This window comes from Lissotriton helveticus, chromosome 5_1 (genome assembly GCF_964261635.1).
Source record: "Lissotriton helveticus chromosome 5_1, aLisHel1.1, whole genome shotgun sequence".
Classification (NCBI taxonomy): domain Eukaryota; kingdom Metazoa; phylum Chordata; class Amphibia; order Caudata; family Salamandridae; genus Lissotriton; species Lissotriton helveticus.
In genome coordinates this window covers 310,647,624-310,675,060 of record NC_136065.1, presented here as the reverse complement: position 1 = coordinate 310,675,060, position 27,437 = coordinate 310,647,624, and the positions used below count along the sequence as shown (strand labels likewise).

Here is a 27,437-nt window from a genome sequence, read left to right as displayed (position 1 = left end):
CCTGACTTGAAATCCCTGAATTGGCTGCCTTTTGAAGCCAGAATACATCTGAAAATCGCCTGCATGACACACAAGGCGGTACACCTAAACTCACCCGGCTACCTCGCTCAGAAACTGACAATCTCTGGGGGAATTAGAAACACGAGAGGCACAAACAATCTTCTGCTGAAACCTCGAAGATTCAGGAAGGAAAAAACATACAAGAGCTCCTTCTCAGGATTGGCGCCTAGGATTTGGAACTCACTCCCTCCCGAAACCAGGCTTATCTCTTCCACTACACTCTTTAAAAAAGAAGTAAAAGCTATCCTCATGGCTAAATACACTTGATCTATTATCTCGAACTCTGTTAACACCCTGCACCGATTTGTACTACATGCTTGACCCATTTACTGATTTGTATGAGTTGTCTTATTACTCACGTGATGGGCTTTGCAGCCACCTATCTGTACTGTATGATCTATTGATTTATTGTTTGACTATGTTCCCTCATGTACCCCTCTATGTAAAGCGCTCTGATATCTGTGAAGATCTTGTTCGCGCTATATAAAACTTTGAAAATAAATAAATAAAAAATAAAAACATACTGTTAAACATTGATTTATATATGTTTTCTATACTTTCAGACATTCTCCACTCACCAAGGGCCTTTCACCTGTGTCTGCAGTCAAATACTCCTAATTCATTCCTATATACCTTTACAGGTTGGTTAATATCTGATGTATGGACTTTTTATGAATTTACCCTGGCATTCCCTGCTCATCAAGGGTCTGCCACCTATCTCAGCACTTGAAGTGTTCCTAGTTCATTTCGATATATATTTACAGGTTGATTTATATATAATATATGTCTCACTGCAGCTGTTTTTCAATACTGCAAATGCTTTTTTCTGTACAGCGCTCTGACACCCTTGAGTCCTGGTCAGTGCTATAGAACACCACAAATAAATAAACCACAGGAACAGCTTCACCCTTGGTCCAAGAGCCAGCAGGCTGTGAGGAGGCAGAGAGAGCCCAGCTCTGGTTGGATACCCACAATAGGCTCTCAGAAAATCGAGGACAGAACTATCACCCCAAAACATTTTGTTGCCAAAATATTGACGACTACGATATCGTGAAGTTAAACATAGATGAGTGTAGATAAACTGTTCCTCACTCCACATCCACCAGTCTTACAGGCATAGATAGCATCAAGATAAATATATGTGGCATAATTATGGTAAACTTATTCCCAGGGCCCTAGAATTATGCAGCAGAAGAGGGCCAATTTATGCAGCAGGGTTGACCAAACTATATGAGAAGAAAAGGCAAATTATGGGGTGTAATGCAGCATATTTTGCGATAGTATTACTTCATTATTTTGTCATTTTTGCCAAAGTTAACACAGTTTTGCAAAGATTTCACCTCATTAAGACCACTTTATCACCCAAATAAAGCAATACTGAAAGAATACCAGTCAAACGTTGTGGAGGACCTTTCACTGCCCAGCAACGTGTCGCTCCTTTTTTTAGCAACTTTTGATCCATTTCAGCTGCAATATTTTTTGACTATGGAAACTATGTTGCAGGTTATGTGGCAAATCCATAATAATGCGGAAAAACACCACAGCCACAGAATTGTGTAATTTCAGAGTCCCTTCATATGCTTACCTATACATACTTACCTTCTCAATATTTTTGCAGGATGGTATTTCGTCTATAATAGTCTGGTTCTATACCGTCCCTGGCTGGGCCTGGATATGGCGTCTGCTCTAGGCCAGGACACCAGGCCCAGCCACGAACTTCCCTGGCCTGCACACCCATCGGGTCCTACCTCATGGGCACTGGGGACACCCTCCGGCCTGGGCACTGAGAATGCCCTACACACAGAGCATGTCCATGGGCTGCACAGAGTTAACGTCCTCTCCTAGGCCACCCACGTGTCCCCTGTGTGTGGCACACACCTGACTACGGTCATATAAGCAGCAAGGACGGGGTGGTCCAGGGGCGGGCAGTAGAACGGAGGGCGAGGAATGCGTGAAGATGGTGGGTGAGAGAAACCCTTGAGAGGGCAGATGGGGAGACAGCAGCAGATGGGAGAGAGGGCTGGCTGAGGAGGAAGACAGATGGGTGCAGGGAGGCAGCATGGCAGCAGAGAAGAGGGGAAGAGGCCTGGGTGAGGATGAGGAAGGAGCCCGAGAGAAGAGTGAAAGCGACAGGGGAGTGTAGTGGACGGTGGAGTGAGATGAATGGGAGAAGGCAAAGGGTGAGGGAGAAAAAGAGGGAAATAACTGGGAGGTGGGAGAGAGAGGAATGAGCGAGAATGAGGGAGGAGAGTGAAAGAATGAGAGAGACTGCCCCTGGAGAGGAGTGAGAAGGGAGTGAGAGAGGGCACGTGGTCAGAGGGAGGAAGGAAGAGGTGAGGACAGGAGAGAAGGTGCAACGTAGATAGGTTTGTATGTGAGGGATGGGAGGGTAAGAGCGAGGAGAGAATGAGGAAGAGGGCTCCTGAATCCCTGGCCAGGGAGCGCTCCTGCATGTCCAGGCGCAGGATGAGGGGGGGGGGGGGCGGGGGGCACGGCGGCGCATCCCTCAGGCTGGCGGATTGCAATAAGGGCCCCGAGCAGGGGCCGCGGTGATGAAGAGATCTGCTCTGTGTGGAGGCCGGAGGGGGAGGGGGCTGCATCTCACCCACAGGAATACCTCAATCATCGGCTAACACCGGCTCCGAGGCGATCAATACGGCAATTAGATTTTATCAGGGCCGCCTCTCCCGCCTCCTGCCCGCCTGTCAGCGCGCCCTCCCCCTCGCAGCTATAAACTCACAGGGCGCCCAGGCGGCGGCGGCGGCGAAATATATTGTTTTCTCTGCAATTTATTGAACTTCCACGGAGAGTCAAGGGAGGCGAACACTGTACAGGCAGGCTCATACCCCACAAGCACCGTCACCCCCTCACTCCACCATAACCGTACCCCAAGCACCCTGTCAACCCTCACCTACTCGAGCCTTACCCCACACACCCTATCAACCTCCGCTTTACCCTAATCTTATCCCCAAACACCCTGTCAACTCTCATGTCCCCTATCCTTTCCCTACATACACTGTCAACCTTGGCTTTACCCCAACCTTACCCCACACTCCCTGTCAACCCTCACTTCCCCAACCTTTCTCCACAAACCCTGTCAACATACGCTTTACCCCCACACACCCTTGTCAACCCTCACTTCACCCTAACATTTCCCCACACACACTGTCAACCCTAACCTTAACCTACACACCCTGTCAACCTTTGCTTTACCCTAACCTTAACCTACACACCCTGTCAACCCTCACTTCACCCTAACCTTACCCCCACACACCCTGTCAACCCTCACTTCACCCTAACCTTACCCCCACACACCCTGTCAACCCTCACTTCACCCTAACCTGACCCTCACACCCTGTCAAGCCTCACTTTCCCCTAACCTTTCCCCATACACCATTTGAACCTCCGCTTTCCCCTAACCTTAACCTGCACATCCTGTTAACCCTCACTTCACCCTAACCTTATCCTCACAACCTGTTAACCCTCACTTCCCCCTAACCTTTCCCAAACCATTCCCCATACACCCTGACAACCTTTACTTTACCCTAACCTTACCCCACACAAACACACAAACTCCCTGTTCAATTCTCACTTTACCATAACCCACGCACTTTGTCAACCCCCACTCCCCCTAACATCCCCCACACACCCTGTTCAACCCTCATTTCGTCCTAGCATTACGCCACACATCCTGCCCAATCCTCACTTCCTCCAACTTTACGCCCCCACACCCTGTTCAACCTTCACTTTACCCTAACCATACCCCAAACACCATGCAAACTTTCACTTCCCTTATCCTTACCCCACACACCCTGTTCAACCCTCACTTTACCCCTAACCTTACCCCACGCACCTTGTCAACCCTCCCTTCCCCCAACTTTACTGCTCACATCCACCTCAACAGTCACTCGACCCAAACTTTCAACTATCACTTCACCCTAATCTTACACCCATACCTCTTGCTCAACACAGACTTTACCCTAACCTTGCTCCTCACCCTCTCTTCAACCCTCACTACACCCTAGCATTTCACCACACGCCCTGTCAATCCTGCCTTCACATTCACCCAGCTTCAGGCACCCTTTTCAAACCTCACTTCAAACCTCACTTCACACAAGCCTTTCCTCGCATGATCTTTTCAACCCATTTTTGCAAAAAGTTTACTCCACCACTTTCTCACCCCTCTCTTTACACTAACCCGGCCAAAACCCACGTTCAAACATGCTTCATGTTCTGTACGGACTGTTCAACCCTCTCGTAGCCCAACCTGTACAATGAACGACCTGATAAAACTCAGAGGGCTCTTCCCGACTCGCCTCTTTCACATTCTCTGGTAATGCTGGGCGAGGAGTAAACTGGGACTACACGCATGTAACACTGCACCAGTATCACTGCACCAGCATCACAGGAAACACCTGGGGTGCAGAGGCTTTAACACAGCACTTGAACACACACACAGCACATATGTACATTGCGCTTAAAACAAAACTACTGACTGACCCAAAAACAAGCATATATAATATTTAAGTAATGATGAAAAAATACCTAAATCGCGAAAACGATCTACTGGGAGATAGCCTCAGTCACAGGTTAGCTTTATTGTCTCCGAACAAGGGAAAATTATTTCTGGTACCAATATTGGACCTGGCAATTTGCAAATGCTCTGTCCTTCTGCCTTACTTCTACTCTTGTACTACAAGTTGTACTCTGAGGCTAGTCTTTAAAGAACCTTGTTGGATAATTCCACCCTCTTGCAGAATCCCAAACCTCTCATTGGATATGACAGAAGATGTTGGGGTGCTGGAAACCAATGGCACGGTACAGAAGAATGTGAGCTGGAGAATTTGTGATGAATGATTCAAAATGGGCACCCTCCTTCCCATTGGTTGTGGTTCAACATACCAGCCAATCATATATCAAAAGCACAAGGGGGTGTTCTTTGTTTCTCCAGGTTTTTAAGGGGGCTCACTGCCAAAGAGGTCAATTACAATATTGGTAGTCTGAAGATCTGATTCGCCCCAGGGCGCAGAAAGGAAAGTACGAGTGCCAGGAGAAACAGATACTGTACTCCAAGAAACAAGAGGTAGAAAATTTAACTCTTTACTATTCACTCTGACAAAAGTCAAACTCGCACCTACTTTAACAAACTCCCTTCTTTCTCCTGGTAAATCACATAATCTGGTTGATTTAGGGGTATAGGGGTTTAAACTTCTCAATATACTGTGTGTATAAAGTTGTAGTTATATTTATGTGTGGGCTGCGTGGAGTCGCTGAAATGCTTATGTCCTTAGGCAGAATCTCACAGGAATTCCTTTTTCCAAAATAAAACACCCAACATTTTGGATTTTTTGTAACTGCCCCAGCCACAGGGCAAAATAATTTAAAATTTAATTACATATTCGCAGTTCCAAAGATTCGGCCAATTAGATTGGTTGAAACACTGAACTACTAAGCATTCACAGAATGTGTCTCAAGAACGTTGATTCAAGTGTGCCATGTGGAAAAGGGCTGTGTGGGTGACAAAACGATGCAAGGGTGCCCGACCAGCACATCAACCTGGTCAACTCCCAACTCAAATCATTCTACCATTTCACTCCTAGGGGGAATCCTCTCTAAGATGGAACCCTTGAAATGTGCCAGCATTAGTTCCGGAGTCAGCTCCCAAAGCATGATGGGAGAAGAGCATACCGTCTCAAGCGACAGAATACCCGGCTATAATATCGAGCTTTTAAGTTGCAATACACACCCCATCTTCTGGCAGCAGGCTGATCTACTGACATTAGGACCCGGACCCCACTGGTTGTTGCCGGCCCCGCTCCTATTGGAACCCACAAATCACGACTTGATGAAAAGAGCTGTGGGTAACAGAGGCCATGTTTATTACAAACCATCACACATAAACATGACGATATATAACTAGTAAGATTCAAATTCAACACTACGATACGATATAGACTTATTTGTGGTTGAAACCCAGCGACCTGTGATGGTACCCCTGAGGTATGTAACAGCACCACAGTCACTTGTGGCAGTTACAGAGTTACCCCTGGCTGATATGCAGTCACATGTGGCAGGACTAGTCTTCTGTGGCAGAATAGGGCATCACTGACAGCACGCCAAGCATCCAGAGCACCACAGTCATTCATGCGTGGAAACGCTGCAGCTCCACTGCTCATGTGTTCTGTGCAGTGCACCAAAGTGCATGAATTCTGCAGTACAAACCCTACCTGCTGCTCCAAAGCCCACATCCACGCTGGTCCTCTTCAGATCTCCCCGGCTCTGGGTGTCGGGCATAACGAGCTGGTGGCTCTGGTGCAGGTTAGAGAGGATGGAGGACAGGTCGCTATCACGACTGTGGGGAGAAATAACACAGAAAGGTCAATTGTGGGGGTCTCTTGTATCGGGTAGGTTTACATATACAGAGTTTTAGAAAAATAACGTTTTTTTCAGTTAGGATGCTGCCACTGACGACTGAGGGATAATAGTGAGAGACGCATCAAGCCAAAACTTAAAAATGCTCTACAGATAGATAATCGATTCCCATGAGCCGATGAAGATTGCAAGGAGAAATAAGAATAACTTGCCAAAGTCGAAAGGAGTATTGATCTCCTAGTGCTTTATTTAACACAGCGTTAGCGGATTGCCAATTTCCAATTTTGGAAATCACACTTGCCAAGAAACTCAAAGTAAGATTGCCCTGGTACATTTAGTATAACAAATCATTCAGCATGCTTAATCACCCCATGAGGGCCAGGGAGACAGCTGGTAGGAGTAGGAAGCAGTGCAACACCGCTACAAGGTGCACATGCGTTTCAGGTCCTTTCTATGGGCCCTTATTCAGGGCAACAAACCACAGGAGCATGTTGTGGCGGCCAGTTGCATAATAAGTACAGCCACTTGTTGCCCTAAAGCAAGGCCAGAGAAAAGATCAAATTGCAACTTAAAATTCACACAGTTTGAAATCAACACTGCATGTTTAAAATGTAAAAAAATACTTAGGCCTCGCAGGGTGGAGGACTGTAATGATAAATTGACGATGAGTGAAGTTGTTTGGATTAAGAAATTAGGGACATTGAAATTGTGAGCCCCGATGATGACAAACAACACCCTGTGTATACCTAAATGGTTTCTAATGTATTACAGCCTGGTTCATTAGTCTTTCTTCCACACCAATTCTCTTGGGGTATTGACTATTCTGTCTCATATTACTTACACACATAATTATTTTGCCTGTCTTTTTGGTTATCGATTTTTATAGTGATTTACGCCACTAGAAGACCCTTAATGTGTAGGAAAAAATGAAAAGATGGACCGGAAAAGAGAAAAAGAATGGGGCACGTTACCAGGAAGATTCGTTCCCTATTTCTCTGAGAATGAGAGTTGACATCAATTGACAGCTTGAACCACAAAGTCCAGCTGGATTTACCGGTGACCCAGCACCTCTATATTTATTTTCTTCTGGCATGATGGCACCAATTGCTCAGACAATACACCTACGGTTGAGGTTTTTGCCGTACAAGGGCATTAACACAATAAAGCGCTGTTGTGATATTCCAACACTGCACCACACCCTCCCACTCTTACTGAGGATTTGCCCCCACACTGCCGTGAACAGAATCGAGTAGCTACACTTGGGTTGTGTAACATCAAACCAGCGCAGAGGACACAACCTAAAGATTGGATGGCTTTCAGCATGAACAGTGGTAGATGTACACCTTCCTTCTTCCTTGTTCTTCTTTTATTGCTACCCTTCATATTTTAGCAAGCTACTCTAACATTTGGTTTTTGCTTTCCTGCCCTGGATAGCCCTCAGTAGTTGGTCAGTCTACGCTCCACACCTTAGAGAGTTTGTCTCATTTTCTCTGTTTTTTTAAATATATTAAGGGCTGAATTGCAACCAAATTCACAGTCTGTCTTTTTAGGCCTCTCAAGCTTGTATGAACACATTAGTCAAGTTTCTAGTCCTGATGAAGGGTCTGCAGCAAGAATCTTTTTTTTAGTAACATGATATGTCCTGCTTTCTTTACCATGCCCCAGTGTTCTATAATACCTATGAGATATGTTATTAGAAACCATGGTCTATTACACTATGTATGCTGCAATATTATTTTGTAATGATTGCAGGTATGTGGTTTCCAAAATCAGGACTGTCCAATCAAGTGGTCAAAGTGTGATTCGCAAATGCTGGTAACATACAATAACATAGCTTCTACACACTACACAAATATTCATTATCACTTTGGAGAGTACTCCTTACACGGCCTCTGCTCTACCTTCCTTTCCGAGGACGGAGACTTGTGGGAACCCTACAGATATCCTTTAAGGTCAGTTCTCCTCCTACTGGGTGAAACAGGACGATGAACCCAATAAATTAGAAGAAAATGCACCCCTCACCGACATGCCGGACTGTCTGCCCTCTGCCCACACTCACATTCTGTTCTCTCTGCAACAGTGTCAAGGGATCCGCCTAGGACCCCCTCCACTCTGCAAAATGCCTTTTTAACACAGTCTAAAATAATTCTCATCAACTATAATAACATTGTATAAAACAAACGGACATACAATAATGTAAACGTGAGTTGAACGAATCTGTACATTATCTGGTCACATCAGTGGATTTTGCACGTTCACTTGTAAAATCGCTGTGCTCGCCACAGTATATCCTAACATAGCGGATTCTGCATTTTTCGGCACAGGGCTCCAGTCTGACACAAGAGATTAATTCTGATGAACTGGGCAGCATCTCAGGACAGAACCAATGTGACTTGCTAGTCTACCGCCACCGGCACAGACTCGCTGTCAGCCCACTCTTACACCTGGGTAATGCCAAGCTCTAGTGTGGAGACCCATAGCCCCAGACTGCCTGCCTGGCACAGGTCCAGGAGAGCCTTTTGGAGTCCATTACTACAGACAGGCCAAGTCTCTCTGATGTGTTCGACCCTCTGATTGATACCAGTTCAGAAACTTACACATAGTCGGTCCCCGAGCAGAGCATGGCAGGGTGGGATGTTCCATCATCCTCGGTTCCCAAACACCAAAGCATCATGAGCATCAGTGCCACAATTCTAATGGCAGCCTAGCAACAACACAATGCGTACGACGAGATGCCAAACAGAGCAAATACCTTTAGAATTTCTAGAACAAGTCCAGCATTTGGCAAACCTCTCACACCCCCAAGGAATGAAATAAGATCGGAAAACAACTAAGTCATAATTTCGACAAGGAGACTGTATACACAAACCATCCAAGTTACACTTTCTTTTTAATGTATCAACAATGTGCAGCTGGATCTTGATAATTGGTACACTCTCATTTCTTATGGACCATATGTGTCTGACTTTTAGTAGCACTATCTTGGGGTTCTAGCTGTACAAAACATAGACAGGATGGCCAAAGTGAACTTTAACAAAGTCTTGAAGGACACCAGAAAGTTGCTATGGTCATGGATGTGTCGCCCGCTTATGATCTTTGGGAGAATCAACATCATAAAGATGTTGATATTGCAAAAATATAGCTTCATTTTTCAACGCGATTCCGTTAACATTCAGAAGGGACTGGTTTAAGAAATTGCAGGGAGAGATAAGCAGTTTTATTTGGGCCTCAGAGGGAGCTAGAATGGCCTTGATAAAGCTTCTACGAAGACTGATTGATGGCGGGATTGCTGCTCCACATTTTCAGTTAGATTGTTGGGCCTTCCAGGTGAAAAACATCTGAAATCTGTTAAGGGGAGAGGATTACCTGCAGTTATGCTCCATCTTCCATGCCATGCTGGAAGATCTGCCATACGGGCACAGGTGCTTCTTATATAAATTTGGAAATTTCTAAATTTTTGAAACGGGTCAGGTTGAAGGATCCGAGTGCCGGTTGCAGGCTTTGGGTGCAGATCAGGCGGGGTCTTGGGGATGCCTTACTTCAGTGAATTTGCTCCTATCTGGGATTCGCCAGGAACCCCGGACTGCCAGCAAGACAGCAGGCTTTGCAAGGCCGCTGAAAGAAGCAGAGCTCAATGCTTGGGGACAGATCAATAAGGGAGACCTCTTGATATCTTAGTAAGATATATCTCAGGACACAGGAGACAGTTTATCTAGGTTCAAGTACTTTCAAAAGACCAGCTGGCTAGAGATTTGCCTCAAGAGGTTTGGGAAATGAGTGGGAAGAAAAACTAGAAGGGAACTCCCCATAATGAAAGAGGTGAGGAGAAGGTACTGGATGTTAGTACAAGCCATGGACGGAGCCTTCACTTTGGAAGAGGGACCTGCCTACGTTGGAGTTAACACATTTGGCAAGTACCTATGCCTACTATGCGTAAATCAGAAAAATCTGCATCTCTCAAGAAAAAAAATCTGTTTACTTTGCTTAGAGCCTATTGAACTCTGAAGAAGTCATCGAGCTTGAGTACTCGAGATGTGAAGTCCTGCCTCAATGTGGTGTTGAGATAGGGGATGATGTACATATGCAGTGTCCCTGTATTCCACTCTTCTGGCAAGAAGTGGGTAAGACTATATCTGAGATGTTGCACAGAGAGATAGAGGTAAGCCTATCACTTGTGATTTTCAGCATCTTAGAGGGCAATGGGGCTTTTATTAAGCTGTCCAACTGACAAATGTTACTTCTATTCATGCTTATTTTGCTGGCAAGAAGGGAGATCTGCTTGAAATAGGTATCTCATAGCCCTCCTGGCTTTCCTGAGTGGGCATTATCGGCTTGGAGGGTTAGGATGCTTGACTGTAGCTGTCCTACAATGGGGAAAGACATGAGGAAACTATTAGACACCTGGGGGGAAGATCGGGACAGTAGTGGAGGGCTGATGAAACCTATTGGGAATGTGTCCAATGATTAAGACCAAGGCAGGGGAGAGGATGGGACCTAACTGCTAGGGCGGACTACCTCAAATCTGGGGAACCGGGTTTGAGTCTCTGCAAGGACGCGCAACATCCTGTGATTCTGGGCAAATCACTTAATCTCCCCGTTCCTAACAAAAATGAATGTGTCTTCTTGTAACACAACTGGTGCTCATGTAAAAGTGCTCTGATACCTGATACCTTCGAGTCAAGTTTGTGCTATAAAAAAAGGCATTAACAAATGTGAATAAACAGGGCCTTTTCAAACAGCTAATGTTGAATAAGGTCACGCTCAGGTCGAGGTGCTTAGGTAGTGTGTTTTGTGGTCTTAGAAGCCCCTCCTTTGAGAATCAAGTGCCTGCTGCAAATGAGGACACAAAAAAATTAAAATACAGGTGCGTCACATAGTAACTTGATTATAAAAAATGAATCAACTGGAAAACCCCTGGTGCACCACAGAGTATGGTTAATGAAATACACACAATGTGTAGGTACATGTGTCGTAAATGTAAATAAACTGTATCACTAACCATAAGTTTTTGGATTTCGCTAAAAAGTATTGTGTTAAAGTCAAGAATGAGCGCATGATGTGTACAAAATCAAAAAACTATCACTTGACATAAAAGTATTCAATTCAACAAGGATGTGTAGTACACAAGTATATACCACACTTTGACCCAGCGACACTGCTTTTATAGGCTCATCACTCCCTTTGGCAGGCACCATGTTGAAGGATGTACTCACAGGCAGCGCAGTGCATAGCAAGGTCAGGTGGTACCTGGTGCAGAAAATTTCTTGTCACCCCCGGCTTGACAAAAATATGCATTTTAAACACATATTTTTGCCATTTTGTCACCCCCCCCCCCTCAGTGATGGCACACGGGGTGGCCCGCAACCACCTTCCTACGCCACTGATGCAGCGACCCTCTGACAATACACATGTAACATGCTGCTCGCAGCAGCCTATCAGCGAGCAGAATATTACATGTAAAGACCCTTAAGACGACACAATGCGGCATACTATACATGGCACGACCGCCACTGGGTGCCTCAATTCATAGAGCACCCATCTGAAGTGTGCCCATCGAACACACGGCACACGACGGGGCCACTATCGGACAGTCCATGCACTCACATTATCTTCCGTAACAGAAACCATTAGCACTGCCTTTACGTGGCTGATCCTCCCCAATGCCAAGCAGCCTCCCCAAGGCAAGGGAACCACCGACAGAAAGTACTCACATGTAAAGCGGCCCTGGCCGGAACCGATCCAACACACTGCACATGGCAGACCCAAGCGGATGACCCAGCACGGTCCACCCCACCGTCCTCTGTATCCATCCCCTGCTGTCCAGCTTTTATAAATCTGGCCCTCCCCTGGGCCAGAAGATCCCTCCCCAGGGCCGGGCTAATACGCTGTCAAGGGGCGCGCACAGCTCTGAGTGTAGCTAATCTAGCCCTGCTAAGCAGATAAGTTTAGGAGAGAAAAGGCTTCAGACGGGGTGCTTTTCAGCTCATGTCTGGCACCAGATTTTCTCAGGATGGAACAGACTTTGCAATGAAATCTGTCATTATCTGCTATTCATCCCCAACCCTCCCCCACTCCTCCCCACCAGGAGCCGAAGCTCTTATATTTAGAGTCATTTTAGAGAACATGCTTTCTGAAGCATCACCGCCATGGACCCAATGTGCCTGCTTCCTTTAAGGGCTTCCAAAGCCGGACCTCCCCTAAAAGAGGCTGTGTATGACTCTTGTCACCTGCAGCTGTTTCCTATGACACTAACATGTGCAGTTAGTTGTGCAAACAGTCTGTTCCCTTCTCAGTTTTCTCTATCTCTATTTTTTTAAATCTTTTTCTTTTAGCTGTTTTCCCTGCAGCTGCTTCTTTAGAACACTAATTCGTATGCAGTTGTTCCCTCTGAGTCTGTTTTCTCTGTTACGATTTTCTGTGATAATCTTTTTCTTGTCCCTGTTTCCACTGATGCTATTTCTGTGGCACTGTTTTCTGTGCTGTTGTTCCCTTAGCCTTATTTCTCTTGCGCTGTTTTCTTTAATGCAGTTTTCTGTGTCAGTCTTTTCCTTGTAACTGTTTCTAATGCAGCTGTTTAGAATGGCAATGTACAGCGTGCAGTTCCATTTGAGTCTGTTTTCGGCATTGCTATTTTCTGTGTCACTTTTTTCCTTGTAATTGTTTTCAATGTAGCTGTTTCCCCTGCACTGTTTTACTGTGTACAGGTGTTCCCCAAGTTTGTTTCCACTTTCACAGTTTTCTCTATCGCTGTTTCCTGTGTTACTCTTTTCCTTGAATTTCGTCCTATGAAACTGTTTCCCCTGAAACTGTTTCCATTAGAGATGTTTATCTTGAGGCAACTTCCTCTGTAGTGCAGTTCTTTGTAGATGGTTGCCCTACCTTGCTTCTTATTCAGCTGTTTTTCATAAAGCTCCTTCTAACCAGCTGTTGTATGAACTTAAGTTTCTCTGGTGGCTGTTTACCCTGTCAGTGATTCCTTCAGGGTTGATGTCTGTACACATGTTTACCCTGCAGATGTTTATCATGCTGCTATTTTACATGCAGCCATGCAGACGATTCCAACTAAAGCTAATTTTCCATGTGGCTGTTTCCTGTGCAGCTTATTCACGTGTATCTGTATCCCGAGCAGCTGCTTTAAAAAGAGCCAGTTTAATTGCAACTTCTAAAATATAGCTTTTCTTTGCAACTATTTCTAAAGCTGCTTGTTTTGCCTTGAGATGTGTTCCACTAGACATAGTGCACGTTCAGTTGTATCCCTCAGACTTTATTCTGCAACTGCTTCCTATGTACCTGTTCCAGCTGTAGCTGTTCCACACAGAGCTGTTTCTCCTTCGGTTGTTTTCTGAGCATCTTTTCATTTTCCGCTGTTATCAACAGATGCAGTTTCCACTGGACTATACCATCTGATTTTTTTGCAGAGATGTCCTTGGGTTGTACCCTCGGAGGGACAGTTTCTTCTCCAAGAACTTCTTGCAAAGCTGTTTTCATGTTCAACATGTTTCTACCATTCATCTACCCCCTTAAGTTGCTTTCACTGGATGATTGTTCCCTTCAGATGTTTCCCCTGAGTCTGTAGTCACTGCAGCTGTTTCTCCCCAAGCAGAATTCCCCGCAACTGTTTCCCCTGCTGATGTTTCTAATGCAGTTGATCATCTCAATTTCCTTTCATCCGCCTCCTTTGAAAATGTGGTCTGCTGCTGGTGACCTAGTACCTGGATTCTCTGTGACTTGTCCACCCCTTGATGACTCCACAGAAGAGTTTTCCTTTCCTGCTGCTTGCCCTGATGTTATTGAATATTACACCTATTTCCCTATAACTAATTCCCTATAGCTGCCTCTTCAGCAGCGGTTGCCAGTGCAGATGTTTCTCCCATAGCAGTTTCATCTGTGGATGTTGACCTTGAGTGTGTTCAAACAGAGGCGTATCGGTCTATTCTGCAACCATTCCTCTGTTAAATTTATAATCAATCTGATTCCTAAACATCCGTTTCTCCTGTAGCTGTTTCTTGGACACATATGTCTTCTGTAGCTGTTTCCTTGTAACTGGTTTGGTTGCTATACATGTTTCTGCTATAGCTATTTCTATCTGATTCCAATGCAAGTATTTTTATCAATGGGTTATCCCCGGCATCTGTTTCCTTTGGAGATTTTTCTCCTGTGACTGTTTCCTGTACATGTCTTTATGCTGCAACTGTTTCCCTGCAGCTGTTTCCTGTGCAGCTCTTTCTCCTGTAGCTGTTACCCCTCCGGCTATTTCCTGGATATCTGGGCACGTCTTGTTCCCATGTCTTTCCCCTGCGACAATTTCCTATGCCCTATGCTTTCTCCTGTAGATGTAACTTATGTGGCTATTGCCTGTACATCTGGTCCTACCTTTTTTCTGTACATTTTCCTCTTTAGCGATTTCCTGGTCAGATCTTTCTCCTCTAGCTGTTAACCCAGTGGCTTTTTTCTGGATAGTGGGGCATACCGTTTTCAAGTATCCAGTATCCATTTTTTCCCTGTAGCTGTTTCCTGTGCCTGTCTTTTTCCTGTAACTGCTTTCCCAGCATCTGTTTCCAGGGCATATATTTCTCCAGTATTTTTCCCCTCTAGATGTTTCCTGTGCAGATCTTTCTCCTGTAGTTGTTTCCAAGCACATATGTTTCTCCAATATCTTTTCCATCTCCTCTGCAGCAGCTGCTTGTCAAGTGTTTCTGATGTAGCTGTTTTCCGGAGCTTGTCTTTCTCCTGTATATTTTCCCCTCTAACTGTTTTCTGTGCAGACCTTTCCGCTGCAGCTCTTTCTTCTGCAGTTGTTTCTCCTGTTGCTCTTTTCCTAAGCTTGTCTTTCTCCTGTATCTTTTCTCCTCTATCTGTTTCCTTGTCAGATCTTTCCCCTGTAGATCTTTCTGCTGCATTGCATTTATGTCTTTCCCAAGGTGTTTTAGAGCATGTTTCTCCTGTATATTTCCCTCTGTTTCCTCTGTCGACCTTTATACAGTGTCTGTTTCCCGTAGCACATCTCTGGTATCTTTTCCTCTATGTTTCCAGGTCAGATTTTTTGCCTGCACCTTTTTCCTGGTCAGAAACTTTTCCTGTAGCTGGTTCACACTCCCCGAAAGCAGTTGTTTCACCCAAGGTTGCCCCAAACCCCTTCTTTCCTCCTACCTATATCCCCAGAGGCTGCTTCCACTGCACGTCTGGCGAACAGCGGGTTACCTGTTTCCCATGAAAGCACACCATCTCTAGCTGTATCCTCCCTGAAGCCGACTTGATGCCGATAGTCTTATGTGGTACAATACTCACCCCTGGATTTACCTGCAGAGAGGGTGCATCTGCCCCTAAAGCCCACTGCGACTTTGTATTCCTGAGCCCGTCTTAGCTGTGCTCAGCTGTTGTGCTACCATGCATTATGCAAATATTCTGCATTTTAAGTGGTTTATGGGATTAATTTGCAACGATTATCAGATTGTTTTTAATCAGGTGTATCAATATATTGATGTGATGCTCAGAGGACACGCAGAGGACGAAGAATGCCATTCACAGCATAAGGAGGTGGCAGTGAAAACAGTGTGGAGAGGGAGGGGGAGAGAGAGTGAGTGAGAGAGTGAGTGAGTGTGAGAGACAGAGAGAGGAGAGATGAGAGAGAGGGGACAGCGATCAGGATGGTGCACACGCAACACATAGGGGGTACAAAAGGAACACACAAAGGGGACCTTCAGATAACACGTCACACAGTGGGCACCAGGAGGACTTTAAATCATACCACAGCATCTCTGTCTGGCGCGTGTAGCTATATTGATTACTGGTCGGTCTCTGATTACCTCCTCTTTCTGCTTTATGGGAAGAAAGCATCCCACTGTACCGGTGGCTAAGCTGGTTAGTCCTTATTATATTTATAATGTGCTTGCCTGTCTCTCACATACCCATACCCACTACATGTTCGGGTGCTGTGCCCCATAATAAAATAACTGCAACTTGGTGGTCATCGCACCAAACATGAAAACACATCCCATATGGATCAAAACAAAAACAACACCCTTCCAACCACACATCCTACATGAGGTAGCTTGCTATACATGTGGATAAGTGCTTCACTGTCCCACATAGGGGTAGTAAGCGCTATACAAATGCTACAGCACATGGAACCTTTAGGTACAGCTGGAACCTGGAAACGCATCCACCCAGTAAGGGGCACACAGTGGACCTCCAGGTATCAACACCCAGACACGGGCACCCGTGGGTGAGCACACAAGAAACGTTGAGATATCACACACATACAACGGGCACCAGGGAGCGGCATGCATGGGACCTTCAGACCACGCATCAGCACAGCATGCACCAGGGAGAAGCACACAGGGAATATTCAGGTATTTTACCTGGTGGAAGCACACAGAGAACCTCCAAGTATCACACACAGGAAATGTTGAGATAACACACATACAGTGGACACCAGGGAACGGAACCTCCAGGTATCACACACAGGAAATGTTGAGATAACACACATACAGTGGACACCAGGGAACGGAACCTCCAGGTATCAAAAACAAGGAGCAGCAGGAAGGACCACACGGGGGTTCTTCAGGTATGGCACCCGCACTATGGCACCAGAGAGGCGCACACATGGAACTTAAAAGTATCTCATCCATACAAGGGGCACCAGGGAGGGTCACACAGGCAACCTTCAGGTATCATACCCACGCCACGTGCACCAGGGAGCAGCATTCATGGAGCATTCAGATACAGCGGGCACAGAGGGAACCTTTGTGCATCTCACCCAGTCAGCGGGCACCAGGCAGGCACACGTAGGAAACCTTCATGTACCTCACCCACACAGCGGGCACCAGGGAGGAGCACAGAGGGAACCTTCATGTACCTCACCCACACAGCGGGCACCGGGGAGGAGCACAGAGGGAACCTCCATGTATCTCCCACACAGCGGGCACCAGGGAGGAGCACAAAGGGAACCTTCATGTATCCCACCCACACAATGGAACTGGGTGGGACACACACAACCCCTTCAGGAACTCCACCTAAACAAACCAGAGAGGGACACAAGGGAACTTTAAGATCATGCATCTATATACTGAGCATGCTTGATCTCGCAGTCCATACGAGTTTATTTTAAAGAACTAATGTAATGGGTCGCCATGTCAGACCTACATAGTCTTATGTCATTTTATAGAAGTATAACCACAGCAGACAGCCTGGACACCACATGGGTGCCAACTCAAATGCTCTTCAGCAAAACCCTAGACTTCAGAAGAATGGAACGACACCACAAGTGCCCCCGATCAGTCCTCGAAAAATTAACCTTTCTCGGATCATTATATTGACTAGTTGGTGATAGTCTGGTGTTTATTTTGGGATATAACATCCTCACTGCCCTTCCTGTGAGATGTGAGGTACGTGTACCTCTACTGAGTAAAATTAATGCAGGTCATCTTTACATGGCTTTGTTATTATTACTGTCTGTGGGGTAAGAGACATGCAATAAATAGCTGAGACCAGGCGTTTGACTGCAATACTCTAGTTGTCCACTAGATGGCCAACCTGTGCACCTTACCTCCCACCCCCCTGAGGCTCTGCAAGAACTTCCGGTCCCTTAAAATTAGTTGATTTCTTATGTCTGCTTTAGCTGTGAATGCAAATCTATTCACGCAAACCACTTTCTCCAAATGTGCCAGGGAGCAAGCCCCCAACATTTCTCCCATCAATCGACGGGATATCAGAAATTATAAAAACGCTCTCCTTTAATTGAGAGGTAGGCCAGCAACCATATTCCCTGGATGGCAAATTCTGAGCTCTTGCTGTCACTCTCATAAACGCCCTGCGGATCTGCCTAGGCGTGATGACTACATTCCTGGAAATACACCTGTGTGGTGCCGGTTCACTGACAGTAGGGACCAAGCACTCTGGCCTGGCTAACCTGCTGGCCTGCAGTGTCCGCCTGTCTGCAAGGAACACCCTCAGTGACAAGGAGTGGTCAAAACCTTCCTGTGCAAAAACCTTTAGGAATCGGGCTTTTTCATGCCAGCAAGGGACAATGTCCCATCTACAAAGGGTTATCGTTTTTTTCCTCAGGGGCCGCTAACAGGCCTAGCCAGTTCTGGAGGCCTCTAGTCCTGTAGAGGGGTCAGAACCAGGAACCTCTCTCAGCCACACGCTCCTTCGGGTTCTTCCTCCAGCAGCCTGCCCCCCACAGTAGTTCCAGTGCTTCCTCTGTGTTCAGGCTCAGTTGTTTTCCTGCTTCTTGGGCAAATGGTCCACCCATGGTTGCCTCTCCGTTACGCACAACTTTGCTGACTATGCCATTGGTTATTTTAACGGGGTGCCAATTTATTATGACAAATACTGTGTTTTTCAATGTACCCTGGTCACCGCGCGTGTGGGGCAACAAGGAACAGTAGGCGGGAGGTAAGAGCAGAGCTTTAAGTGGGGGGGCCGTGGGGGGCTCTATTTTCGGGCCTCAAAGGTCAAAGGTAGGGTGAGCAGACGTCCCGGTTTTTGTTTGGTGTTACTAGTGTGGGTAACATGTCTTGATAGTGAGATACTGCCAATTTCGTTTTTCACTATTGAAAGGCTATCTTGCCCATAGGATAACATGGGGAATGCTGTGTGACATGTTTCACACACACAGCCACACCCGAGCACTTCACAGGTCTTTAAAAGACCATTTGCATATTAATGAAGAATTGTTGTTGTCTCACCCCTTCTAAGAGCCCCTGCAGCTCCACTCTGACTATTGCTTAAAGATTCAGCCCCCCACCGAAATTTTTTCTTAGCCCCCCTGAAATTTAGCCCTAGTGGCGCCTCTGCCTGTACTCAGAATTTAACAACACATCCTTTAGTGAAGATGGTTTTTAAACTCTAAGTTTGGTAATAGCAAATGTTTTTTTAAAGTGTTTGGTATTTTATGGCTTATACTTAATAAATATACTTTTTTGCCTATTTTATTATCCTTTGCTGGATGCGACATCATGATTTTCTTAAGCACACAATGCTAGTCATCTTGATTTCGACCACGCCCCTACACGGATAGGCCACACCCCTTTAAGAAATATGCCACGCCCCTTTTAGAGCACCCCCAGTTTTTTCCCCACTTAAAGCCCTGGGTAAGAGACCCCCAAAATAACCTAACTTACAGGCTGCTGAGAGCAGAAGGGCTGCCAAGGGGCACTCTGTGGCAGCTGCATCTTGAAATGCCTCTGGTACCCTCCCCACCACCATCCACTAACCTCGGAAGGCGTCTGTGACTCGATTGTTAATTATCTGAGTCTAAACCAGGGGCACAGCTGTCGCGCCCATCTCCTTCGTGCCCGTTCAATACAAGGGCTACATTTCTGCAGTCCCGGCCAGCACAAGGCCATCTCAGGGCCCGGCTGCCGCATGCCATCTCTGCAACGCTGGCACGAGGCACAGGCGGTACCAGGGGCACACGGCTGCCACATCTCATCTGCGCCATGCCTAGTCTGTGCCAGGAGCGAAGCTACTGTGCTCCGCCGGCCCCACTCGGTGCCAGGGGCAGGCTGCCACATGCCATCTCCGCTGCGCCCGCCGGGCACGCTGGCAGCTGCGCCCGTGGGAAGCTGACACCTCCGTGCTCTGGTAATGAGCTTCCGCCGCCCCCTGCCTCCCCTCCCGGAGCTCAGGACAGTTTGAGCAGTGACAGCTCCTCCGAGCCCGCTAATTACCTCATTAGGATGCAGGGGAAGACGGAAGGGGAAGGGGTGGGGGCAGGCGCGGAAGAGAGATGGTCTTTTTAGCAGAGACACTTACCGGTGAGAAATGTCCTATGAACGCCCGAACCCCAGGTCGGAAGTGGCTGGCAGCGAGGGGAGGCAGGTGGGGGGAGGGTGGTGGTCGCAAAAGGCGGGACTTTCATAGGATCACCATCATTAAGAATGCTTAAAGGACGAATACGTCTCCGAGCACAATGGGAACTTAAAATATATTCAGGGGGAAGCGGGTGGAGACTGCAGCAAGAAGCACAGGTAAAGCCAAGGAGTCTGCAAATGCCAAGCGTGCCATTTTATTATTTGCTTATCTTTTCCTCTAACATATGCAACAAAAACTGGGAATCATATTAAAAATAAAAGGCCCAGCAACACAGGCAACCCAGCCCTAACACTTGAGTGCCCTCTGTTTCGGGGGACTTTCCTCATCTTATGAGGTAAAATGATGTCACTCATACGGAAGTCAGGCAAATGGATCAATCAAATGGTTTGAGCCACTGCCCCCTGCTGTGCACGGTGGTAGGCAAAGGCAACATGTGAACGACAGCTGAAGGGACCAATGGAAGAAGAGTGCTGACTGAAACCCCCCATGTGGATGCATATATGTGTATTTTTATAATTACTTTTTTGGGGATACCCCAAGCTGGCGACTCAGCTAGAGTCAGCTCAGGCCAGACCTACAAAGGTGTTATAGGCCTTATCTTGAGTTTGGAGTACATTATATTCTGCAAAAATGAGGTGAATATCCCACCCACCATGTTAGTGACAGAGTATCTTGTCCGCTAAACTCTAAGTAAGCAGCATTGGCCCAGAAGGGGCACATCCAAGCAAGCTAGTCTACAATTGCTTCTGAGTAACCGCTTAAGGTACAATTACATACAAAGAAATACAGATTCAGTGGTTATCTCAAAAATCTGGTCTGGATCTGGCCTTCCCAGGTGTACCAATGACACCTCTGGTGCTCACTTTAGAAAGATATCAAATGTTAAAACTCATGATGGGTGACCCTAACTAATGCGTTTGTCCTGCTCTCTGTTTTTCTTTACATGTTCCGTCTATATGTGATTTCTCTTGCCTGTATACATCAGCTTCTACTTATCAGGAGCGATGAGAAAACCGTCTCAGGTGATATCGTATGATTTTGTTTGTTATGCACACACGCACTCGTTTTAAGCAGTAGCAAAATACAAATTTGGTCCTGAAGAAGCAGGTGATACAAATAGTATCGGTAACTGCAGAAACATGTCGACCTTACCATACATGCAGTAGATATTTGCTTAACCTACTGATATTTTGCACTTTTGTTCCTTTTAATTTTGGAAGTGGACTGCGCCTGATTAAAGTATATTCTGCACCCACTATCCAATTTTTAAAATTCACTATCACGTATTATTCTTTGTGCACTGCTTACTCAGTTACTAATTTCTGTGTGCACTGATGGCACGTTGTGGACGTACCACTTGGTGAGATTGGCCCAAATGATGACCAACAGGGCGATCCAGTATACGTAACTGATGGGTATCCATACCATGTAGTGATGGGTCCTAACGTTTCATGTAGTGGACCGGACATGTTTTGAATATAGAGCTTTTGAGTTTTCTGAGACCCACAGTTATTATTTTTGTATGTAGTAGCTCACTTTAGGCTCCCCTTCTCTTCATTTCTGAGACTGCTAATCTTCAGCCTTTCTCCCCCTAGTGCATACGCCTGTTTCCAGCCCTGCAGTATAACCCTCTAGCTTCTGCCCAGCCCTAGTAGTTTAAGCCCTCAACTCCACCCTATTTTGTTAGTATAATGCCAGGCGCCACCCTGACCTGTTAGTCTGAATGCTCCACCTGTGGCCTGTCCTTTTAGTGCAAACTGTAATTTCCTAAAAATTTAGACCCACAGCTCCACTCTGCCCTGTATTGTAAACCCTCAGCTTCTATCCTGTCCTTTCACTGCAATCGTAAACTTCTGGGCTGTCCTGCTCATGTAAACTCTTAGCTTCTGGTCTGTCCTCTTAAGTAAATCCACAGTTTCTGTCCTGTTAATGTGCACAGTGACATATCACGCTGTCCTGTTAGTGTAAACCTTCAGCTTCTGTTATGTTATGCGTATTTCTATAGCGCACCCTTCACCTGGGAGGGTATCCTGGTGATGAAGCAGGAGCTGCTTTGGACGAGCCAGGGTCAGGACTAGGTGAAGAGCCAGATCTATTTCTTGCTGAATTTAAGAAGTGAGGAGGAGGCTCTGATGTGCAGGCCATTCCAAGCTTTAAAAGTGAAGTAAGAGAAGGTACAACTATTGGATCTGGTTCTGTGTATGTGAGGGATGTGTACGAGTTGGAGTCCAGATATGGGGGGGTGTTGGTGGCTGGTAGGTTTGTGGAAGTTTATGCCATCGAGGTGGTACGTGGGGCCAATCTTCTGTAAGGCTTTGTATGAGAGGCTAAGGAGTTTGAAGAATACTTGTTTGTGGATTGGGAGACAGTGGAGCTCTTTGTAGTGAGGAGTGGTGTGAGGGGGCTGGATTTTGAGGGTGAGCCTGGTGGCTACGTTTTGAATGGTCTGGCAACTTCTGGTCAGTTGAGCGTTGATTCTAGCATAGAGTTTGTTGCCGTAGCCCGGCTTGCTGGTGATGAGGGCTTGGATTACAGTTCTAAGTTGATGGGGAGCCGCTTGAAGATAGGCCTGAGCATCTTGTGTATGGGGAAGCAGGCGATGGAGACGGCATTCATTGGGCCGGTCATGGTTGGTTGTTGATTACTATACCGAGGTTCTTTTCTATCGTGGGTTGCTGCAAGTGGTTTGAGTACCAAGGCCACCAGGTGGAATCCCAGAGTGGGGTGACTTTGCCGTAGATTACTACGTCCGTCTAAACCCTCAGCTCCCACCCCGTCCTGTATAGCGTAAATCTTCAGTGTCAGTCACGTTGGTATAAACTCTCAGCTCCCACCTAGTCCTGTTGGTAGCCCTCAGTTCTCACCCTATCCTGTTAGTGTAAACCCTCACATTTTGTCCTGTCCTATAAGTGTAAACCCTCACCTTGTGTCCTGTCCTATTAATGTAAACCCTCACCTTTTGTCCTGATAGTGTAAACCCTCAGCTTCTGCCCTGTCCTTTTAGTGGAAAAACCCTCAGCTCGCACGATGTAGTGCTAGTGTAAACCTTCAGCTCCCATCCTGCTCTGTTAGTGTAAACCTTCAGCTCCCATCCTGTCCTGCTAGTGTAAACCTTCAGCTCCCATCCTGCCCTGTTAGTGTAAACCTTCAGCTCCCATCCTGTCCTGCTAGTGTAAACCTTCAGCTCCCATCCTGCCCTGTTAGTGTAAACCTTCAGCTCCCATCCTGTCCTGCTAGTGTAAACCTTCAGCTCCCATCATGTCCTGCTAGTGTAAACCTGCAGCTCCCATCCTGTCCTGCTAGTGTAAACCTGCAGCTCCCATCCTGCCCTGCTAGTGTAAATCTGCAGCTCGCTCCCTGTGCAGTTAGTGTAAAGCTGAATTTGCCACCTTGTCCTGTGAACGGTTTTAGCGCCAACACTTTTTCGCACTTTCAGGGACAGTGATACCAAAATAGAAAACTGGGGGGGTGGGCGACTGGTGTGTGTTCCTGTAGGGAAGGCTGCGTCTACCTCAGCAAGAGAAAGATTTGGCAAAAGGTCAAAGACAAGTTATGTCTTTAAAAGTGATGCGGTTGTCATGGTAATAGAATTTCATTGGCTTTAGCGAATCGGGCTGTATTAATTAGTGCATTTTTTATATAGACAGATAGAAAAACAGGGAGCTAAGTAAGAGGGTAATATATATTAGAGACATGAGTGAGAAAGAAGGGGGCAGCGGAAGGGGAGAGGTGTGGCGCCGCGGCCAGGGTGACTGACGCTGGAATCTGGGGATCATTTAATCTTCCCGACGGCCCCGAGCGCCTAGAGACCCTTACGGGTGATTGTGCGCTTTACAAATGTGGATTATTAAGGTAAAATGGTAACATGAAATGAGAACAAGAATACGATAAGGAAATGGAGAGCAGGACAGAGACAAGAAGGGAGGGGAGAAAAGGAGAACCTGAAGGCAGCACAAACAGGAGAGAAGGAGAGGAGAGCAAGGAAAAGAGAAGGGCTGGTGATGGAAGAGAAGGAAAGGACGAAAGAGACAGGAGACAATGGTAGAAGATGTATGAAAGAGGAGGTTAAGTTAGAGATGAAAGGAGAGTGGGAAATTAACTGAGAAAGAGAAATGAAGAGGAGGAAGAAAACAGAAAGTAAGGGAAGGGAGAAAATGAAAGAGAACTGACAACCGCAGGAAGTTGGAGTGGGGTAAGAGGCAGGAGAGAAGGAAAAAGAAGGAGCGTGAAAGGGAATGTACGAGAAGAGAAAGAAGGAGGAGGTGAAAGAAAAACAGAAGTCAAAGTGGGTGCAGGAAGAATAGGAAAGAAAATTCACTCAATTAAGAGAGAAAAGGAGACAGGTATGAGGGGAGTCAGAAAGGGAGAAGATGAAATATAAAGGAATAATGCAGAAGATGAAACAAAGAGGAGAGAGAGGTGAAAAGGGAAGAGAGAGAACAGGAAAGAGAATATCGAATTGCAAGAAACAGAGAACGCGAAAGCCAGAATGGGAACATAGGCAAAGAGGAGAGAGAGAAGTGGGGAGAGAAGAGCATGAGAGAGTGCATGAACGAGAAGAGAGAGAGCAGGATACATAAATGGTGATCCTGAAAAAAGGCAAGACAGAATGAAAGAGAAAAGAGAAACAAACAGAAGAATATAGAAAGCGGAAAGGGAGAGGAGGAAAGAGAAAGAATAATAATAAAGCGGGTCGAAAGAGAGCAGACTGAAATGGATGAAGGAAAGAAGAGAGAAAAAGAACAGAGGAAAGCGATTAAATGGGGGAGTCTAGGAAAAGCAAGGGAGAGAAGAGAGAGGACTGTTAAAAAAAGGGTGAGTAAGGAGAGCAGCAAAAACAAGCAAGAGAAAGAGGAATTCAAAATAAGGGAGTGCAAAGAAGGGAGAGAAGCAGCACAGAGAATAGAAAGCAGCAAAATAGATGAGGAATGAGGAGACGAGAAGGAGGGGGTGTATATGTGGAAGAAGAGGAGAGAGCAGCGAAAAGCAGCAAAGAAAATAGAGAAGGGAAGATCAGCAAAGAAAAGATATGGGAACAGTAAAGAAGGAGACTGAAAGAATAGCCAAGATGAGGGCCAGAGATTGAAGAAAAGCTGAGAAAAGGGAGAGCATTAACATGGGAATACATACGCAGTAAACGAGAGAAATGAGAAATGGGGCTGCAGAGATTAACGGAAAACCAGCAGAAAAGAGAGCGAGCCGAGAAGCCGAGAGAAGAGAGAGAGTGAGACAACAGGAAAATAGGCAGAGGGAAAGGAGGAGCAACTCGAACAATGAGCAAGGGAGTGGAACCAAAATGAGAAAGAGAAAACTTGAAACAGCAGCAATTTGAAAGAAAGGTAGAAACCAAAGACAAGAAATAAGAGAGCTATTATTAGCAGCAATGTGAATGCACGGTAGACACCCAAGACATGTAATAAAAGAGCTGTTATTAGTGCGGCAAGCAGTATCGGGATAGGGGGTCCCACAGAATACCAATTATGGCTCCCCGTTTGCAGTTGTTCATAGCGCGAACTTGGCCCATGTGCACATCACAACTGGTAAGATTCAGTTTTTTGTGATTTTTAGGTGGGGAGCAAATTGATACCCTTCCCTCACCCGTGCACAGAGAGCCAAGGGGATATAGGCTGAGCAGCGAAAATGTAAGAAAATGAAAATAGGAGAGGGACAACTCGGGCGGGAATCCCAGACAGGTGCCAGATTGATGCCAGCAGGCCGCCATGTTGGAAGAGTTCCCATGACAGGACACACTCCGCGCCAGAGGAGCGCACCCACCACCCCCCTTCCCTCCATCTGCCAGTCTGGGCAGTAGGTGTCCAATTATTAAACTGTTCCTAATCAGTGAGAATTCTGATCAATTAGGATGAAGCTGCTAGCCGCTTTTAAACGGTTTAAGATGGCATGAGCCGTCTGATCCTGCTGGGGAAGCCCCTGAGACTGCGACACGGCGTCTCACCCCTCGACCCCTCCGCCGGGGGTCTTTCCTCCCCCTGCAAGCCTCTTCACCTCGCCCCTCCTTCTGTCCTGGTACAGTCCACGGCTTGAACAGGCCTCGTGCCCTGCCGCCATCTGTTTCCTAGCACCAATATATATTTATGGCCAGTATTTAGTGTACTTGGGTTTAAAACGAAGCGCCCCCATGTTGCATGCTAGCACTTTGCAGGAATGGCGCGTGCTGTCCAAGTGCATGTTGTCATCGGAGGTATAGTGCTTACTGCTAATGAACCAAAGAAAAGCTGTTACAGCACACCGTATAGTACATGTAATAAGCAAAATATTGAATAAGTGGTAAACACGGTCCGTTTTCAAATGTACTCCATGGCAGGGATTCACATAAATAATCAAAAGAGACCACATGTGTAAAGAACATGGGAGCAATCCAAAGACGTCATCTGTTGATTTTCAATGATTCTTTATTGTTTTTCTCCCCAAAATGTATTTTTCTCTCCCAGCACACGATTTAGCCGACACGTGTTTCGTCAACTCTAAGACTTTTCCAAGTAGTAGCGCGAAACCAATATATTGTAAAGGAGGCCAAACCATGATAAGTTAGCGACCCTTTCTGACGTAAGTCTAAACGCACGACAACGCGTATTGCTGCTGCCCAAGTACGAGCTACTACTCATTTTATAGGACGATACTTATGGTCCTCAGAACATTACCGGAAGTGTTTTGGCCCACTGAGATATTTATAAAGGGTTGGGATCGTAATAGGTCACAAGCAATAACATTAAAGAAATCTTATTGTCACTCGCACTATTTCGCAGAGTTAGTGTGATTGCCTGGTATAATTCCACATCCAGACCCTTTCACTCGGCTTGGAACGCATCATTAGACATTTAATTTTGAAGTATCTATACCGGACTACATCCCAATTGTCTTGAAAAAGTCTAAGAGTAGACGAAACACGTGTCGGCTAAATCGTGTGCTGGGAGCGAAAAATAAAAAAACTTTGAGAAAACAAATAAAGAATCATTGAAAATCAACAGATGACGTCTTTGGATTGCTCCCATGTTCTTTACACCTGTGGTCTCTTTTGATTATTTATGTGAATCCCTGCCAAGGACTACATTTGTAAACGGACCTTGTATACCACTTATTCAATATTTTGCTGATTGCATGTACTATAGGGTGTGCTGTAACATCTTTTCTTTGGTTCATTGGTATGCAAATTAAAGTCTAAT

At 46.1% G+C, this 27,437-nt stretch overlaps 1 protein-coding gene across 7 annotated transcripts in view; it reads right to left on the bottom strand.

Annotated features, from left to right (window-relative positions):
- Positions 1-27,437, bottom strand: part of SAMD11 (sterile alpha motif domain containing 11) — a 229,968-nt gene that overhangs the window by 100,561 nt on the left and 101,970 nt on the right. For all 7 annotated transcript variants that reach the window (XM_078642338.1, XM_078642340.1, XM_078642339.1 and 4 more), the window contains exon 5: positions 6,288-6,412. In XM_078642338.1, the coding sequence (XP_078498464.1) occupies positions 6,288-6,412 (125 nt within the window). The remainder of the gene's footprint in view (positions 1-6,287; positions 6,413-27,437) is intronic.